The following is a 17,554-nucleotide window of genomic DNA, read 5'->3' as shown; positions in this document are numbered from 1 at the left end:
AGTGACTAGTAGGCACCCTCAAAATGAATTCTGAATGCTATGCTGTGAGAGATGGCACAGCATGTAGATGTGGATGGTGGAGGAAAGTGGCTGGAGAGGCCTTATGTCATCCGGTATCTTATCGCTCCTCGGCTCTTCTTGGTTCTTATCGGCAATCCAAACTTTCTGAGTGGTGGAGGCCATTCATGAGGAGTTGGAGAAGCTGGAGATAGACGATGTTACCCCATCAATGCTGTGACTCACGCTCTTCGGCTATATATCTGGGCCTATCCCGGGCTTTGATATGTCTCCTCACATCTAGCCCGATGTTTATTTCCCCCCTGCGTGGAGTACGCCTCTGCCCTAGTTCCCCGGCTCATTCGTAGCACTCTTCTTTATTCATCAACCAATTGGGCTTGCGGAGTCAAGCGAAACTTACTCACTGCTCATATGACACCTCGAGAGTCCCAGGTTCTTTGAGCTGAGTGACGATAATACAACTATACTCCACTCGCGCATTGACTTCAAAATTTACATCTCCAAGCACCGGACAACATGGCAATCTCAGCCGTTACTCTTGCGGCCACCAGCTTCTGTATCCTGCTGCTGGCCTACAAACTGATCATATACCCCGTCTTCCTGTCCCCGTTGTCCAAGATACCCAATGCACATTGGTCAGCCCCAATCTCGCCAGCATGGATTATCTGGAAACGGTATAAAGCACAGAACAATAGGACCATACAATCCGCACATGAAAGGCTAGGGCCTATTGTCCGGCTTGCACCATCCGAAGTCTCCGTCAACTGCGTAGATGGGGGCATCAAGTCTATCTATACGGGTGGATATGAGAAGCACGAGTGGTACCCCCGTGTATTCGGCTCTTTCGGGTAAGCATGACCCCCACAGTGAGTGCATGCGAGGACTATACTGACAGCTCTACTCTGCACCATGGTAGAACCGTTAGCATGTTCACCATGACAAACAACAAAGCCCACTCTACCCGCAAAAGAATGCTGTCCAACATATACAGCAAGTCATTCTTGCAATCATCACCCCATATCCACCTCATCTCCGAGACAATCCTGCTCGACCGTCTCCTCCCCATCGTCCAAGATGCCGCCTCATCAGGCTCACCCATTGAAATGCATGACCTCGATCAGGGCATCACAATGGACTTTGTGTCTGCCTACCTCTACGGCCTAGCCAACGGGACCAACTTCCTCCAGGACGAAGCCTTCCGCCGCAAGATCCTCCGCCTCTACCAAAGCAGAAAGCCATTCGAATTCTACCACCAAGAAGTTCCCAACCTTGTGTCATGGACAAAACGGCTCGGTCTCCGCCTAATTCCCAAATGGTGCGACGAGGCCAACGAAGTTCTCGACGCCTGGGGCCTATCCTTCTGCGACAAAGCAGACGAATGTCTCAGCTCGACCCAGCTCAACACAGAACCAATGGTCTACAAGCAACTGAAGCAAAGCATATCGAAGCAGCTCCCGCCCAAAGAAGCAGCATCCTACAACAAACTCATCGAGCAACAACGCCTCGACATTGCCTGCGAACTATACGACCACCTCACAGCCGGCCACGAAACCAGTGCCGTAGCCCTGACCTACCTCTTTTGGGAACTCTCCAAGCACCCGGACCTCCAGTCCGCCCTCCGCGAAGAACTCCATACCCTAGAACCTAAGATCCTGTACCCCCGTCCATCATCCTCCCGAGACCTCCCCACCCCCAAGTCCATCGACTCCTTGCCCCTCCTCGACGCTATCGTAACAGAAACCTTACGCCTGCATGCCCCGATCCCCGGGATCCAGCCCCGAGTCACCCCGTCCCCTGGATGCACGCTAGTCGGGTATAGTGATATCCCCGGGAACACGCGGGTCAGTGCGCAGGCGTACTCGCTTCATCGCAATCCAGAGGTCTTTCCTGAGCCTGAGACGTGGCAGCCGAAGCGGTGGCTGAAGGATTGTAATCCGTCGGAAGTGCTGGAGGAAAGAAGACGCTGGTTTTGGGCGTTTGGAAGTGGGGGGAGGATGTGTGTGGGGAGTAATTTGGCTTTGCAGGGTATGTATAACTCTCATGGAGTGGTTGTTGTTATGGTGAGATGAAGCTGACCAGTGATTTTAGAGATGAAATTGGTAGTCGCGGCCATTTACACCAATTATTCGACGGCTATTATTGATGATGAGGATATTGAGGCCATTGATGCATATACCGTCAAGCCGAGGGGGGAGAAGCTGGTCTTGAAGTTTGAGTCTGTCGCGTAGTTCTACTATGTGTTCTTTCTGGTAGCTATTCTGGTATATAATGTATGACCTTCCTGTGCTTCTTTACTATTCTACTGCAAATCCAGCAGTACTCAACTCTACAGAGCAATACAAGACCAGATACTTCGGAAATAATTGATAGCATACAACATCCACATAATAATATACAAAAAGAACCCGCCCACCTACCCTCAACACAGAATCAAAACTGATGCGGTAGGTAGTAGCTATTACAAACCCAAAACTCCATATAAAAAAATATTTTCTCTCTCCCCTTTCCCCCACGGGGAAGCCCTCACTTCCTCCATACCACCACACCACCCAATCATCACATCCGGCAGTGTGTAAGTAGGTAGATCATATGCCCGTATGCAACCGCTCGAAAAGGTATTGAATCACACGCAAACAATGTAGTGTATATTGGCCTGGTACTTAACCCAACACACCATCCTTCTTCTTGGGACCGACGACCTTGGGGAACATTCTCATGAGGTGGTAGTTGATGGGGTTGCGTCTCTGGGTCTTGGGTTTCTATATGGTGGAGGAGATATGATTAGCACGGACCCAAGACAAGCGCAATCCAGAATTGAGAGATATCTCCTTCTCCTGAAAGTTTCGAAAACAAGGGAATGGAAACGTACAGGAGCATCCATGCAAGATCTCAATTGTTGTTCGAGAATCGCGCATCCCTCGTGGGTGTAGCCCTGGGAAGCCCAGCAGCCTGATCAATTCCTTCATGTTAGCCATATTCTCCGAACCACACCGAAACTCCTTGGAGTAGTTGTAGTACTCACTCAGCATAGACGACATCACCGCAACGCAGGTATTCGGCTCATTGGTGTTCGGACGCCGGACGCGCAGGTGAGGGATGGACTGCAGACGGACCGGGTTGAGACGGGTAGAGACTCCTTTCGGGGGCATGATTGCGATTGGTGACTTTGTAGTTTCTCGAAAACAATGGTACAGGGAGGGGGAGAGATAGCGACAACGCAGCCGGTGACGATGCGGACAACCAAAAGTTGACTGAAGGCTTGGGAGGTGCCAAGACTTTTTCGGCGATTTGCCCGCCGCGGAAGTGTCTGGCTGATGTAATCACCGCGGCGAGTTCAGGCTGGTAACTAAGCTGGTTTGCTCCTACTTCTTCAGTTTCTACTATATTTGAAAATTGGTTTGCACTTTGATCGGAGACAGAGATGAGCAGAAGGCATGTGAGCGCTTTTTACACTAATACGGTCGCGCCGGTATGTGCGCCGAGACGTCAGGTTATTATACCCTTATCGAGATGCTTCTCCGTTGGGAGCGTGCGGCGAACTGCGGCGAGTTCGAAGCCGGGCGAGCAGCATGAGAATACCAAGACACAAGATGAGACGAAGGAGGAGGAACAGGGGGCTATGGCGCGGCGACTGTCGGATATGACAGAGCAAGCCATGCTGGAAGGAGGCCGGTCCGCGCAGAGAAACATGCAACAGGCGGGGTTCTCGGACGAGTTGAAGCAGCGGCTAGAGGAGAGGGTGGCGGCGGCGGCTTTTAAGAACGAGTATGCGACCGCGCACTCAATTGTTGATATGCCGGTATGCTCACTAAATGGACATCACATATTCGATAACGACCAGGTACTAACAAGTCCCAGTCAAGCGCGGGTCAAGGAACGCGAGACATCGCAGGCGCTCCGGCATGGACCGGAACAGAAAACTCCCACGACATTACGCTACGCATGTTAGACGACTCCAAGAAGCGCATACGCACACCATACAAGATCCCCCAACCAAATCCGGTCGACATGCGAATAAGCCCGAAGCCCAAAGAGTCCGCCGGATTGCGTCTAGCGAAAGCCCGAGAGCGCACGGCAACATACTCCCTGAGCCAGAGCGAGGGTATATCAGAGGACGAGCGTGAAGCTATGCGTCGAGAGATGCGGGAACGGTTCTCCTCCGGGGCACGACCGATGCCGGCCACGCTGCAGGGGTTGTCAGCGCTTGCGAACGAGCGGATCGAGGATGCGATGGCGCGCGGTCAGTTTAACAGGATAAAGAGGGGTAAGGGTGTGAATACAGAGACGGATCACCGAGCCAATAGTCCATTTATCGATACCACCGAGTACTTCATGAACAAGATGATCCAGAAGCAGGAGATTGTGCCGCCATGGATCGAGAAACAACAGGACCTAGCTAGGGAGGTTGATCGGTTCCGATCACGTCTGAGGGCAGAGTGGCGGCGACATGCGGCCCGGCTGATTGCCAGCGAGGGAGGGTCTCTGGATATACAGATGAGACGGGCTGATGCGTATGCCGCGGCGGAGGCTCGACTGGCTGAAAGGGCCAAGATAGAGCAAGCGTTCCGCGAGAGCGATAGTGCGAGTAGTTCCGGAGGGCTGGACTCTTCAGACGGAGCTACGCAGAGCTCGGATAGTACAGTTTCAGGGCCGCAAGAGGATAAAGATCCTTTACCCTATGTTACGCCCCTGCGTGATCCGCAATATATGAACACAGAGCGCTCGTTTCTTGAACTGACGATCAAGAACCTCAATGCTCTTACTCGGACTTACAATCTTCAGGCTCCTCCGGTGGCACAGAAGCCTTACCTCAATCTTGAGCGTGAGCTGGCTGCATGTTATGCGGAAGTGGCTCCAAGCTTGGCGGAGGAAATCAAGCGGCGTGCAACTGAACGAGCTCGTCCAAAGAATTCGGGGCCTCAAGCTGCGAACATCCTGGAGTCTCTGAGCACATCGAGTAAGGTGCGTGTATATGAGGAGGATCAGGCCAAGGGCTATGGGTTCAAAGAATTCTGGCGTGACCTTTTCTCGAAGAAGGAATAAACGTTCAGAGAACTTGTATATAATGAAGACGATGTGCTGTGTATGATACTCTACCTGAATAATAGATATGAGTGATACCGTTGAGCAAAAGACAAAGACGACTATCCATCTTACACGGCAATCCGCGACGTTCTCCATTTCATCTAACAATATCCCGCTATCTAAACCCAACTACCTCAACCAATACCTAGCATCGAAGTCGTCGTCTCGACACATACTGCCAAACTATTACTTATTTGTTTGATCACGGCATCAGCGTCAACAACCCTATCTATCTCACGTCTTCAACGGCGGCGCCTAACCATCCTATACCTGTACCCCAAGCGCCACACCGCGTACAACCCGCGAATCCAGACGACCGCCAACAGCACATTACTCGCTGTCCCCAGTATTCTCAGGAAAAATGCGATTCGAGCATTCGACCAGAAATCCATCAAGTGATGTCTAAGATAGAGTCCCAGTACCCAGGAAGCAAAGCCGTATATGAGCGCAACTGATGAGATCAGGAGAGCATCTCTATACCGATCCTCCCTCGTCGAGTGTGATATCTCTCCTGGTGTGCGAAGTGCCCGATGCAAAGGTACCTTCATCCCATGCCAAGCGCTAGCGTAGCAGAACATGATGAATATCATTATCACTACGGCGCCCAGCTCATCGTATATTTCTCTCCGCTCCGAATTAACCAGTGCTCGTTTTGTGACAGTGATGTTGGTCTCGAACGCTCGCTTGAGTATTGATGTACATCGCTTCAGCGGTGTCATAAAGTCGGTCCAGGCGGTCTTGGAATGGCCTTGGGGCCATGCTGCTTGTGCCATGTCTGGATTGGTGATTGAGGAGGAAAATTGAGGTTTTTGCTGTGCGGTTAGGTCTCGGTAGTTGCGTTGCTGGGTGAATGGTAAGGAACTCTCTGATCAGTGTGCTAGGACAGTATGTCCGTGAATATTATGAATACTGGAATTCAAAGGATTGTGTAACTATGTCTTAATGGATGCACGTCAAATGATGACATGATGAAGAGGATGTTGTCGCTATCGCAGACGTATAAGCACCGGGTGTACATTACTGGCCATCATGGGAGGTACTAGTCAGTGATTTGCGCCTTCCTTATACGAGCTGAGCATGACAATTGGGTAAAGTAGGGGAAAGCTTCTGAAACTAACCTGCTCATAGCTGTGCAATTCCTCGCTGCATTATTTCCAATATTTTCCACATAGCAAAGCATTATATAGGCTATATGAATGTCTATTGCCACTATAGCTCCAGTAAATGATCTCTCCTGGTCCTGATGGATATAATCAGCTAAAGCCAGAGTGTGGTGAGTGCTTTCATCTTGTGCTCAACGGTTGAAACTCAGGGCTTTAGATAGCTACCGTGTATATTTCGCACTATTATCCGAGCCGATTTTCAAGAACAGATAGTGTCCGCGGGCCTTGAGGGGGGTGGGTGAGAGAGGAGAGGGGGAGAACGAGATGTGAGAGACAGGAGGTGAGCCAGTCAGCCTCCCCATCTTCATCCTTCAGAATGAGCTCATAGTCCACGGCTGCTCAATCACTCTGCTGCTTCTTAGGCTCGACACATGATGATGCTCATTCCGATTTGATATTCCCTTTTGTTGGGTCTAATTTTGAACATCGAATGGCAATTGTATACCACCCAAACAGCTGGTCGTATTCAACAGGCAAGTTCCACCTCATCCAGCAAGACGGCCCTGTCATTGCCGGAATGAATAGCCAAAGACAGATTGTGCATTGCAGTCAGCGACTACAAAGTTCATACTTAAGCAGATGGCTCTTGTGCTAAACAAGAGCTCGTGGATCTTCGTCTTCGGAGCCCCGTTTCTAGGTCTCTCGGTAGAGTGATTCCCTCGCTTTCATTTCTGGTCTATGAGTCCTCGTGAGTGTCTCTGTTAACTTCTGATTAGATACATACTTAAAATGCACCCCTTAAAGGTCATCTACACGCTCTTGACCCCATACTATATACATCTGGTTCTGCCTGTCTGAAACATGCCATCAAAATGTCGCACCACGAGTAGCCCACTCAGCTTCAATACAAGCACACAAAAGTACCAATCTATTACCAATCACGACGATCTTAAGATAAGTTTTAGAAAGCGAAACAACTTCGGAAATGACCTCAGTGGAGAACATCTCGTCAGCAATATGAAGCTGCCGTTGCAATTCGCACGTCCACGGCTGATCAGATCGACAACCAACCATCGAGTGGTTATTGTTCGCATTTGACAGGGAGTTTAGGTTTTCTAGGGCCTACTGTTACTGCAGCATGTCTGACGAGGTAGTCAGCGGAAATTGACTCGGACGTGATCGTGCTGTGACTCGACAACAGTGATACCTGCATACAGCGGGATGTGCTTGGAACAGACCCTGTAGTTTGCCTCGGGCACAGACAAACCCTATCCATGCCGCTACAGTCTGTCACAAAGCGCTAAATTAGCGGGAATTGATTCGAGCATAACTGCCAGTAGTCAACCGCCCGATGTGACGGGGTGTGCCGTGCATGCAGGCCCGGCGCGTAAATTGACCAACGGCCGTTGCGGGACGGCCGTCGCAGCAGATCACCTCTTCACACCATCACATCGACTTCCCCCAGGCCTCTCAATATACCGCTTCTCCCCTCTTTTCTTCCATCATGTTTCTCTCATTGCGCAAGGATTTACAGCCTTCAGACCAGATTCGATATGTCTGCATGTGCTACTTAATCGTCACCTTGTCTGCAATCACAAAGCTTCATCCCGACCCCATATAATGCCCTATCTGCTATTCTTTGCGCTCCTTCCCCGCCTCATTACTGCTGGCTCAGTATCCAAGGAGCAGTTAGACCCCGTTCGTCGGAACAGTTATCCCATCACTCCAGCCGTGGACGAGTCGCTCCTGGCCATCCAGATCGGAGGAATTGTCGGTGCATACGTGATCTTCGTTGCCCTACTTCTTTCGCTGCTTCTCTTCGTGGGCCGCCGTCTGCGACGAGCTGTCCTCTCCTCCAACTACTCCCTCCACGTCGAGATGATGAAGCCCATGAAGCCACCTCCCAGCATGGACCCCAGTCCCGTCACCCCGATCTCCGTCAACCTGCCCAGCCCGGGCCCTCGAAGCTTCAGCCGGTCCTGGAGCAGCCTCGGCAAGGGCCCTCGCTCCCACGCCTCAGAGACCACCACCAGCGTCGCCACGATCGACGAATCTGTCGTAGCAACTGACCGCCAGCGAGCCCAAGAGGATCTGGAAATGCTTTACGCCGCCGTGATGGAGCACGACGCCCAGAAGGAAGCTGCCGCCGCAGCCCGGGGTGCCAACAAGGACTCCTCCGATGGAGACGAAGCAGCAGAGAAAGAGATTCCCTCTCCAGACAGCATCCCCACAAATCCATTCGCAGATCGCTCTTCACACGCCTCCTCCAACAACTCCCCACTGAGCCCTCGATCCAGTGGCCGACTATCCCGCATCTCCTCCCTGTCGCTCTTCAACCTCAAGTCGCAGAACCAGCAGCAATCATCAAGCAGCAACAATAGCAGCAAACTGCGCTCTCCACGACCATTCCCTCTCCGCAAACTGTCCATCTCCTCCCCTGTCGCCTCCCCATCCTACCATGCCGACCAACCCCCCTTAACCCCAAGACACTACAACCCCCCACCCCGACCCCCAGCACCTCCTCTCCCAGTAGCAACAACACCAAGACAAAACCAACAACCATCTCTTCCTCAAATCAACACCCAACCTCCTCCTCCCCTTCCAACCCCGCGTCTTGAACCACCGCGCGCCAAAGAAAGATCTCCCCGCGGACCCGTTCCCCCACCCCTAACCCTAACCACTCCTACGGGCAGCAACACAGCCCACCAGCACGGACGCAGTCCATCATCATCACTGCCCTTCCGGGACGCTTACCCGCTACAGAGCGCGCCGGCCACGAAGCTCACGGTTCTGGAGAGGCCTTTGAAGCATATGAATGGGCCAAGGACGGGCGTGCCCACGCCATATAGTCCTTACATGCCGTTCACGCCCGTGACGCCATTGACGCCGAGCTCGATGATTACGAAGAGGCAGAGACGGCGCGCGGAGAAGGAGAGTGGGTTGAAGGTGTTGAATGAGGATGATATGGTTAGGGATGATGGGGATATGTGGGGGTATTAAAGTTTTTCTAACTCTTCGAATTTCAAATTCCTATCTGACACTCTGCTTTATTTCACTAGGTAGTGGGTTAGATCGGGTTGGGTTGATGTGAGGCGAGAGTGAATGGTGATGATATTTCCGGGGATTATACTGCTTCCGTGGTTATGTGATATGTGGTTATGCTTGGTTTTATGAATATACGAGTATTTATTCGAATTATGTTGAATGGTCATGTCTTTAATGTCAATTCAATTCTAGATTGGAGTAGAGTAGGGTAATTTGATTCATTTCAATTATGTAACTACTTGATCAAAGTTTATAAGTTTCTCCCGTGACATAAGCCATTGGATAGAATAGGTTTCCTTCTATTCGAATAAGGTCATGTTCGCGATCCCACATTCCCTATAGAACTTTTTGTAGGAGAAGTGCATGTTGTTTCCGTTGTTGTTGGAAGATACTTTTGAAATTTCTGATATTGTTTAGAACCCCAGACACTCCCTGAGGCTATATAGAGGCAAAAAAGAGATGTCGAGAGTTCGGAGAAAAGTAGCAGAAGTCATGGGGACCATCTGATGACTCTGGATAGAATCCTACCTAACGCAGTCGATCTATGCCCTCAAAGTGTCGCTGCCAATTACGGACACATCACATTCCTGTTGACGAAACAGTATGAACAAACTGACTGACTTTTCATCCGCCTTTCAGGCAACTTAACTTGACTAACTGACCGTAATCTAGCAAGTGTCTCGATTTACTTAGGCTCAAGTTTTTCGATACCTGCGACAGCATATTGATTACGCTGCGGAGGTTGCGGGTCATAGATCGAAATGAACTTTTTTCAGGACAGTATTATAAGTTACTTGGTAGGTTCAGTAAGTGAGTAATTGGATTTGTTCTGGTTTATTTATTATGATTTACTACTCTAGAAAAAAAGTCTTCCAATTTTTTTTAGGCTTCTACAGTACAGAAAGACAAGGTCATTTGACTTCTGGAGTCCACCACAGTAGTAGTTAGGTAAGTAGAGGTTGACGATCCGCACCGCAACCACAACCATAACCCTAATTAAATGCAGATACCAAACACCATTGAAAAGATAAGAAGAGATTCTAAAAAAAAGGTAGTGAAATAGTCGTATATACAATTCCCTGCGCCGCACCCCACCTCGTTTTCTTCGCTATAGTAATCTCACTCTTTAATGCTTTTCCTCTCTCTCTCTCTTCGTATGCAACACAATTCCTGCCATCTGCTTTAGTCCGCCAGTGCAATTAATTCTTACTGCTTCTGAGATATCTTACCTCTATCGGCATCACCACCATCAACCAGCACGCCTTCTAGAGAACAGGAAAGCTAAATAGCAGGACACTCCCACGTATCCCGCTTAATCTTCATCAAAGCCGATTGCTTATGCGGGAAAGTAACCTCGCCTTCTTTATAGAAGCCTGCTTCTTGAAGGTACGTAATCAACCTATTCATCTATCATTAGTATCTGTACCTGTATGCTTTATTGATTGAGAGATGGTATTGATAGTGGGGGCATACTTAAAATTATCCACCCTCGGCTCCAACATGACCGTCTGAGTTCTCGAATCCGCCAAGAAGCAATAATGCACCAGTGCACTCAACCAGATCTGCACGCGATGTGGGCCACGGTACTCCTGCTCGCCGATTAACAGGTGAATGCCGCGATCATAGTTGTCGGCTCCGCCGATTAACGGTCCCAGTCGGTCTTCCTTCACCCAGTACAGCTCGAAGTAGCCGAATGGCTTGCCATCCCAGCAGCCGATGACGGGGAAACTGTGTCTGCTGTTAAGGTTCGTGCGCAGAAATTTCTCCTGGTGCTCGATGGGCCCGGCTTCACCCCAGGAGGCATTGACGCGGGGGTCGTTCATCCATTTGTGCAGTAGGTCGAGGTCTGACGGCCCTGCGGTTAGGGGCTGGTCGAGACTGCTGGTGGAGTGGCTAGCGGAGTGGCTGGGGGTGGGGTTGTTGGATCCTGGGGCGCGTTTTTCGTGAGATGGGGGGATATAGGGGATGCGGAAGGAGAGGTATTGTTGCACGCTGGGGATGTAACGGACGTAGAAGACGTCGCCTTGGTGCGGCGGTTTGGGGCGGATGGGGTGTCGGATGCCGTTGGTGAAGGTGTATTGCGTGGGGGGTGGGGGGAAGTATGTGGGCAGATGGCTGGTGGAGGCAAAGGGGCCCTCGTTGGGGACATAGTGTGCGACCTCTTGGCCGGCTGCGTGAGCGAGATTGAAGCTCTCGCGCGAGGGCGAGGCCACGCGCTGGACAAAGGGAGAGCCGGACACTGATGGGGGGATGGTCTGCGGGCTCATGGTGAAGACGAACAGCCGGGGGTCGATCTGCCAGAAGCTGCGACGGCTGATGAACATGTTGGCCCAGCATTGCGGGTCATAGGGCTCTGCGCCGACGGACGAGTCCTCGGAGGCGATGAGGCCCATGCGCTCGAGCTTCTGGAGCAGCGTGCGACCCTTGAAGAAGCCTTCGCGCTTGATGTTTATGCGCCAGTCACCTTTGGGCTGGCCAGAAGGCGGGGTATTGGCGGAGGCGTCCGTCTGCAGACGACGGTCGGGTTGGGGTTCGTGGAAGTACCACCACAGCGTGACCCAGAGCATCATGGCGATCTGGCGAGTGGGGGAGCTGACCGGCTTGTAGTCACTGCTGGGTGGGTCGACAATGTAGGAGATGTAGAGGGAGTCATCGCGCAAGGTGGGGGTAGTGAAGCGCGTAAGGCGGGCACGCTGCTCATCATCGCCAGTCCCGCGAGTTCGACCACGCTCTTCATCGTTGGTGTCCGTGGTGTCGGGGTCTGGACGGTTTGTGGCGAGCACGATGCTCCAACCAGGAGGCACGATGGACTGGCTGGAGTTGACATCGTTGGATTTGAAGGTGAAGCCACCGAAGACGGGGGAGACACTGAAGCTCAGCCCGTTGGGCAGATGGCACACGTGATGGCGCATAGTTGCTGATTTGACTTGACTTTAAGCAGGGGAAGGGGGAAAAGAAGAAGAAGAAGAAGGAAGGGAAAGCAAGAGGAGGGAGGGAAGTAAGAGTAAATAGTCAATAGTAAATCGTAGTATCTAGACAGAGTGGGGGGGGGAGCAAAGAATGAGCTTGTGTGGGATGATGCGCAGTTGCCCCTCACTGGGTTTTTGACGATCGCGCGGCGCCTGCAGGAAACTCGCTTTTGGCTTTCACCGGCGCTGCAGAAAGAGATCAGCCCAGTTCGGGTGCTGTCCGACTGGGTAGCCACATGTTCCTGGGGTGCCGATGGATCCCCGCGGCAGCACGAGAGATGCAGAAGTTGCAGTGAGCTGAGGCAGCAGAAGCAGAAGCCGAACAAGAAATGAAGTCTAAAGAAAAGAAAAGAGAGACGATGGTTGATGTCATGTTCCGGGCGGTCAGCAAAAAGATTGTAATTGGGGCAGTTGATTGGCTGGGAGTGCATGCCTTACCCTATTTACTTTGATTTACTTTCGAATTTACTTGATAGTCTCACATTCGTTCAAGAAAAGGGAGACAGATAGAAAGATAAAAGTAGCATGAATTGAATATGGATATCATAGTCCAGCAATTACCTCCTTCCCGGTGCCCGCATCGTGATAGTTCTCCAGTAATTACTACATGAAAAGAAAGAAAGAAAAGAAAGAAAGCATTCAGAATTCCTCCAGCGTCGTGCCCACTCCCTTCTCCCGCGCCAACCGCACCAGATCGCCGCCCGTCACCAGATCCATCAAGCCCATCCCCACGCTCTTGAAGATCACATTCCCGCGCTCCACCCAATCCCGAAGACTCTTGCCATCTTCGCTGTTGTCGCCCTCCCCGCGCGACGCATCCCGCACAATCAGCAGCTCGCCCAGTTCCACCACCTGATGCGGCCGGATGCCCGCCTGCACAATCTCGCCGGCTTCCTTCAGCGCCGCATCCAGACTGTCCACCACCACCACGCCACTCCGTCGCACATGCTTGTGGAAATGCCGATGCGAGCTGTGCACCGTCACCTCGTCGCGCAGCAACTCAGGTGGCAGCTCCGTCATGTGTGGCCGATATGATCCAATCGCGCTGATCAGACGGCCCTTTCGGCGTCCGTCGCGCGATGTGAGGATTTGTGCAGGGAAGAGCGGTTCCGTCGAGGGCGTGCAGCAGAAGATCGCATCTGCCTTGAGCAGCGCATCGTGCAGGATGCGGTCGTACTCGACAAAGTCCGTGCTGACGGCGGAGAATTTCACATCGCCGCGCCAGCTGGCGTTCTCGGGGCTGTAGATATCCCGCAGCAGCTGGGCCGCGCGGTCAAAGGATCGGTTGATGATATACACTCGTTTGATGCCCTCTCCGCGCAGGATCAGCGCCAGCCGAATGTGCCAGTATGCCTGCTTGCCCGCCCCGAACACCACCACGGTTCGCACGCGCTTGCGTTTGTTGAGGGTCATGGTGGCGGTCAAGGCGGTGCGAAAGGGGGTGAGTTCATGAGCGTTGATCAATCCAAAGGGTAAACTCGTCTCGTCGATCAATGTCACTGATCCTTGTGGGGAGGTATCACGGGAGCCGGCGGCGGGCCAGGCACCCATGGTGTTGGACATTCCGGTGTCGATGGGTTGCTGGTTCACGCAGCCGGGGGTGAGCGATTTGCTGCTGGAGGAGGGAGAGGAGGAGGTATGGTCGTCGTCTTCTTGGGAGGACATGGACTGCTCGCTGCCTTCGGAGGAGATGGAGGACATGGACTTGCGCTGGTTGACTCGGCTGGAGGAGGAGGAGGTGGTGGTGGTGGTCCGGGAGGCTGCGGAGGACAAGTCTAAGGCTGGGTCGACGGAGCAGCCGGCCTGACTGTTATCTTGTAAGGAGATCATCTTCATGCCCAGGGTGTTGCCCGTGCTAGCGGGCATGAACAAGGTGGTGCAGCCATTCTGACGGGTGATGGCCGTGCGCGTGGGTTGGTAGGCAGCCGCACAGCCCTTTTCTTGGCTACCAGTGGAGTAGTCCCGCAGAGCATTGGAGAGGTTCTGCTGGAGCTCAATGATCTGGTCGCGAGAGAGCGACAGGAGGAGGGAGCGGAGTTGTGTTTGAGAGAGGATGGTGAGTGGCATGATAAGCAGTGTGATAAGAGATATGAGAGAGAAAGAGAGAGGGGAGGAGAGGAGAGTAATAGGAGAGAGGATGGAGGAGAGGGAGGTGGAGAAGAACTGGCAGGGCAGAGCAGGGGACAGTCCGGGAACAGCGGAGACGATGGGGGGGGAGTTAATATACTTATTTATTAGTATCTGGAGTACCTGCGATAAAGACACGGACAGAGAGAGAAAGAAAGTCGCGAAGACGCAAGCGGGCGGGTTCACTTCTCTGGGCGGGCGGACCGGATGACGACAATTCTCTCAGCCTCGGCGGGGCGTTGGATTAATACCACTGTTTATCTCCATAACAAGAGATAATAATCATATTATAATAATAATGAGAATTCTACTGAGAGTATAGCAAGTAATTGATAGTCCGGTCCATCAATTCCTAACCCTGATAGAAGGAAAGAGGGATCATCGGAACAAGCCAGTCGGGGAATTTGCTCGTGCGTCTATACCTGTAGTACTTTTAGTAGTAAGTAGTGATACACCATTACTATCATCCCAAAATCAACTCTCCTTTGTTGAATGATTTAATTGCCCAGACATTGGCATCTCCAACTACGTATCTGATACATACATAACTCCCCAATTACACACTTCGAGGCAATTCTGGCGAATTCGATACTATAAATACCATACAGGCTGGTAATCCCCTCTTCCCTCCTCCCCTTGGCATCCATCCACCACCGCTAGGAACTAGTCCCAAGTAAGTAATAATCTGGTGGGGGGAGGGATGGGTGGGGTGGGGGGCCCAGACACTAAACTAGGAAATCCTCCCCACCACCATCCATCCGCAACGGGAAGGGGAAATAATCAGCTCACCCGAAAAAAAAAGCAATTGTCACTTTCATGAATTTCAAGACAAGATTCGATAGTTTCTGCCGTTGTGTTGCTTGTCTGGCAATAATTCATCTACTAGTCCGGTGGGCTCATTTGTCATTCTGGGTAATGAGGATCCTGTCATATCATTCTCAACTATCTACTAATTGCTAATCGCTAATTGCTAACTACATACTGTAATGCGACGATATTGGTTGGTTTGGTGTCTGACGTATACCAGCATGGAGGACTATGATCTCCGTGGCATGGGAGTACGTACTTGCATACTTACTATTACTCCTACGGACTACTAGTTACCAGGTACCCGTGCTGGATGGGTGAAACATCTCCCAACAGGCAGATACATACACAGAGGTAGTAGGACTGCAGTGTCTGCCTATCTAATACTATCCGATTACGCATCATTCATTCCAATTCCACGTAAGTCCCATCCCCCTCTCCCCCTCTACCCCAGATAAGCATTGTTGAAAGTATTCCCACATTCCTATCTTCTCCGCGCGTACATGCAGAAAGTACATTCCTCGCTGTCAATCATCCATCCCCTCTCGCCACCCTTACTCCCTCCTCCTCCGCCACGGCTACTATCGGCCCTTTACTCTGCCATCTCATTGCTCGCACGGATACATGTTCCTCTGTCCAGATGATCAAGCGCAATACCTTGGTCAATACTCATAAAATAAAATGGAAAATAAAAATAACAATCATAATCATAATCATAGTAATAATAATACTTTGCTATTATACCATAAGTAGGGCGCTAATCTACCGTGCTTGTACATACAGATGCAGGATAATATAAAGTCACTGATCAATGTCATCATCAAAAGGGTTGGGCAGTCTGGGATGCGTAGAAAAAAAGATTCACCGACGCGGAAATCCAGAAATAAATCGAGATGAACAAAAGCAAAATACACATGGAAGGGAATATCAAATCAATCCAATATCAACGCCGCTGTGCAATGCATATTCAATCACCGTCACGGGATTCGAGTGTAAGTACTATCCTCTTGTAGATCACTGGAAAGGGAGAGGGGTAGAGGGTATTGGGTCAACTGCTTTTATCATCACACGGTAAGACAGAGAGACAAAGAAATTCATCAACTATCCCAAAATTTGGGATGAAAAGGACGGAGGGTGAAATAGGAATGCAGGTATTAGAAGACAAATGTCCGAAACTCATCGAGACCAGCTCGATGAACCCACCCTAATGCCGGCGGCCTCCCATGTACGACCCTGCCGCGGATGCCAGGAAACGCGCCACAAAACCCGGGTGAGTTTGTCCGGGTCCATGTGCGTGACTCAGGGAGTGTCGGGCTTTCTTATTCGGCTGCGACAGCTCCTCCACTTTCGTGCCGGCCAGCGAGACATAGCCGTTGCTCACCGACGGGCTGCGGGTGCCATCCACAACATGCACCTCGTTCATACTAGTGATCGAACTGGACGTGCGTAGACTGGCGGGCGTGTCGCTCCGCGAGCTGGGTGCGATGCTGGAAGCGCGCGAGCTCAGCGAGGGAAGCGTTTCAGCACGTGATAGGCCCGGGACCTCCTGCACAGCTGGCGGAGAAGAGATGGACGCATGGCTGCGGGTCGAAGGTCGTCGACGGGGTGGGTACGGACGGTACCGCTCCGATTCGGCCACGGAGGCTGGTGAGGCGCAGTAGGAGCTGCCTGAGGAGACAGAAGAAAGGGAAGCCGACGATGCTGGGCTGGGGGGCAGGCGTCTCCGCGTGGGAGACTCGCCGGGCATGCGGCGACCCTCGGCCTTCTGACGGTGAAGGCGAGCAGCGAAAAGGTCGGCAGAGGCGTGAAAGCGACGCCATTCACGGGGCTGACGCAGCTGGGCCTCACGCTGTCGCTGCTCCTGGATCTGGAGACGCCGACGGATGGGCATGAGGAAGGGCTCCAGGTGATGCAGGAGGTCTGCCTCGTCGACACGGATGTCCCAGTCTAGCAGGAAGAGCAGCTGACGCTCCATCAGGTTGACTTCGGGCAGCGAGAATCCAAAGCCCTCGTAGCCGCGGACGGAGGTGTACCGGGCCCAATGCTTGTTCTTTGGACTGGAGTCATTGAGGTTCTTGGCTGCCAGAATCAGGGAAGCCAGGAAGATGCGATGCACTGTGCAGCGCATGCCCTTGGCGACGGGGGGCAGGCGAGCCCGCAGCCGGGCCAGATAGACCAGCGAGGTCATCAACGTCGGCACCTGCACCTGCGAGCGGAGAACTAGCGAGGTAATAAAGGTGGTGACGGATGGTAAGGGAGGCAGGTCTGCATCCAAGGGCGGCGTGCTGGGGGGCGTGGGCTGGCCATGCGCGTGATGCGCTGTCACATGCGGTTCGCAGCGGATGACCTGCATCGCTTGTTGAGCCAGATGAGAGATCATGTCTCGCGAGACGGGCTGCA

The 17,554-nt window shown here is 52.1% G+C and overlaps 8 protein-coding genes across 8 annotated transcripts; 4 read left to right on the top strand and 4 right to left on the bottom strand.

Annotated features, from left to right (window-relative positions):
• The first annotated feature begins 450 nt into the window (after positions 1 to 450).
• BDQ94DRAFT_37074 (cytochrome P450) lies at positions 451 to 2,512 on the top strand. The gene is made up of 3 exons (XM_026775592.1): positions 451 to 866; positions 935 to 2,043; positions 2,107 to 2,512. Exons 1-3 carry the CDS (start codon positions 535 to 537, stop codon positions 2,244 to 2,246), a joined length of 1,581 nt encoding a protein of 526 aa, XP_026626070.1. The 5' UTR covers positions 451 to 534; the 3' UTR covers positions 2,247 to 2,512.
• On the bottom strand, positions 2,370 to 3,254 carry BDQ94DRAFT_144396 (mitochondrial 37S ribosomal protein mS37). The gene is made up of 3 exons (XM_026766445.1): positions 3,041 to 3,254; positions 2,888 to 2,967; positions 2,370 to 2,777 (listed from the first exon to the last, which is right to left on the bottom strand). The coding sequence occupies exons 1-3, from the start codon at positions 3,165 to 3,167 to the stop codon at positions 2,679 to 2,681; spliced, it is 306 nt and encodes a 101-aa protein (XP_026626069.1). The 5' UTR covers positions 3,168 to 3,254; the 3' UTR covers positions 2,370 to 2,678.
• Positions 3,255 to 3,397: 143 nt separating this feature from the next.
• BDQ94DRAFT_144395 (DnaJ family domain-containing protein) lies at positions 3,398 to 5,260 on the top strand. The gene is made up of 2 exons (XM_026766444.1): positions 3,398 to 3,817; positions 3,877 to 5,260. Exons 1-2 carry the CDS (start codon positions 3,440 to 3,442, stop codon positions 5,059 to 5,061), a joined length of 1,563 nt encoding a protein of 520 aa, XP_026626068.1. The 5' UTR covers positions 3,398 to 3,439; the 3' UTR covers positions 5,062 to 5,260.
• A 2,453-nt stretch (positions 5,261 to 7,713) lies between these two features.
• On the top strand, positions 7,714 to 9,459 carry BDQ94DRAFT_144393 (uncharacterized protein). Its single transcript, XM_026766443.1, has one exon. It carries the CDS (start codon positions 7,827 to 7,829, stop codon positions 9,204 to 9,206), a length of 1,380 nt encoding a protein of 459 aa, XP_026626067.1. The 5' UTR covers positions 7,714 to 7,826; the 3' UTR covers positions 9,207 to 9,459.
• Positions 9,460 to 10,097: 638 nt separating this feature from the next.
• Positions 10,098 to 12,298, bottom strand: BDQ94DRAFT_144390 (GNAT family N-acetyltransferase). Its single transcript, XM_026766442.1, has 3 exons — positions 10,725 to 12,298; positions 10,481 to 10,650; positions 10,098 to 10,421 (listed from the first exon to the last, which is right to left on the bottom strand). Exons 1-2 carry the CDS (start codon positions 12,161 to 12,163, stop codon positions 10,533 to 10,535), a joined length of 1,557 nt encoding a protein of 518 aa, XP_026626066.1. The 5' UTR covers positions 12,164 to 12,298; the 3' UTR covers positions 10,098 to 10,421; positions 10,481 to 10,532.
• A 429-nt stretch (positions 12,299 to 12,727) lies between these two features.
• BDQ94DRAFT_144389 (putative proline utilization protein PrnX-like) lies at positions 12,728 to 14,892 on the bottom strand. The gene has a single exon (XM_026766441.1). The coding sequence runs from the start codon at positions 14,285 to 14,287 to the stop codon at positions 12,860 to 12,862; it is 1,428 nt and encodes a 475-aa protein (XP_026626065.1). The 5' UTR covers positions 14,288 to 14,892; the 3' UTR covers positions 12,728 to 12,859.
• Positions 14,893 to 15,015: 123 nt separating this feature from the next.
• BDQ94DRAFT_144388 (uncharacterized protein) lies at positions 15,016 to 15,603 on the top strand (the record flags this gene model as incomplete). Its single annotated transcript, XM_026766440.1, has 1 exon — positions 15,016 to 15,603. A coding segment is annotated over one exon (156 nt), but the record flags the coding sequence as incomplete, so codon positions are not given.
• Positions 15,604 to 15,884: 281 nt separating this feature from the next.
• Positions 15,885 to 17,404, bottom strand: BDQ94DRAFT_144387 (cyclin family protein). Its single transcript, XM_026766439.1, has one exon. It carries the CDS (start codon positions 17,340 to 17,342, stop codon positions 16,359 to 16,361), a length of 984 nt encoding a protein of 327 aa, XP_026626063.1. The 5' UTR covers positions 17,343 to 17,404; the 3' UTR covers positions 15,885 to 16,358.
• Between the last annotated feature and the right edge of the window lie 150 nt (positions 17,405 to 17,554).

This window comes from Aspergillus welwitschiae, assembly GCF_003344945.1.
Source record: "Aspergillus welwitschiae strain CBS 139.54b unplaced genomic scaffold BDQ94scaffold_17, whole genome shotgun sequence".
Classification (NCBI taxonomy): Eukaryota; Fungi; Ascomycota; class Eurotiomycetes; order Eurotiales; family Aspergillaceae; genus Aspergillus; species Aspergillus welwitschiae.
The sequence above is the reverse complement of the archived record's forward strand: the minus strand, read 5'-3'. Positions and strand labels throughout refer to the sequence as shown.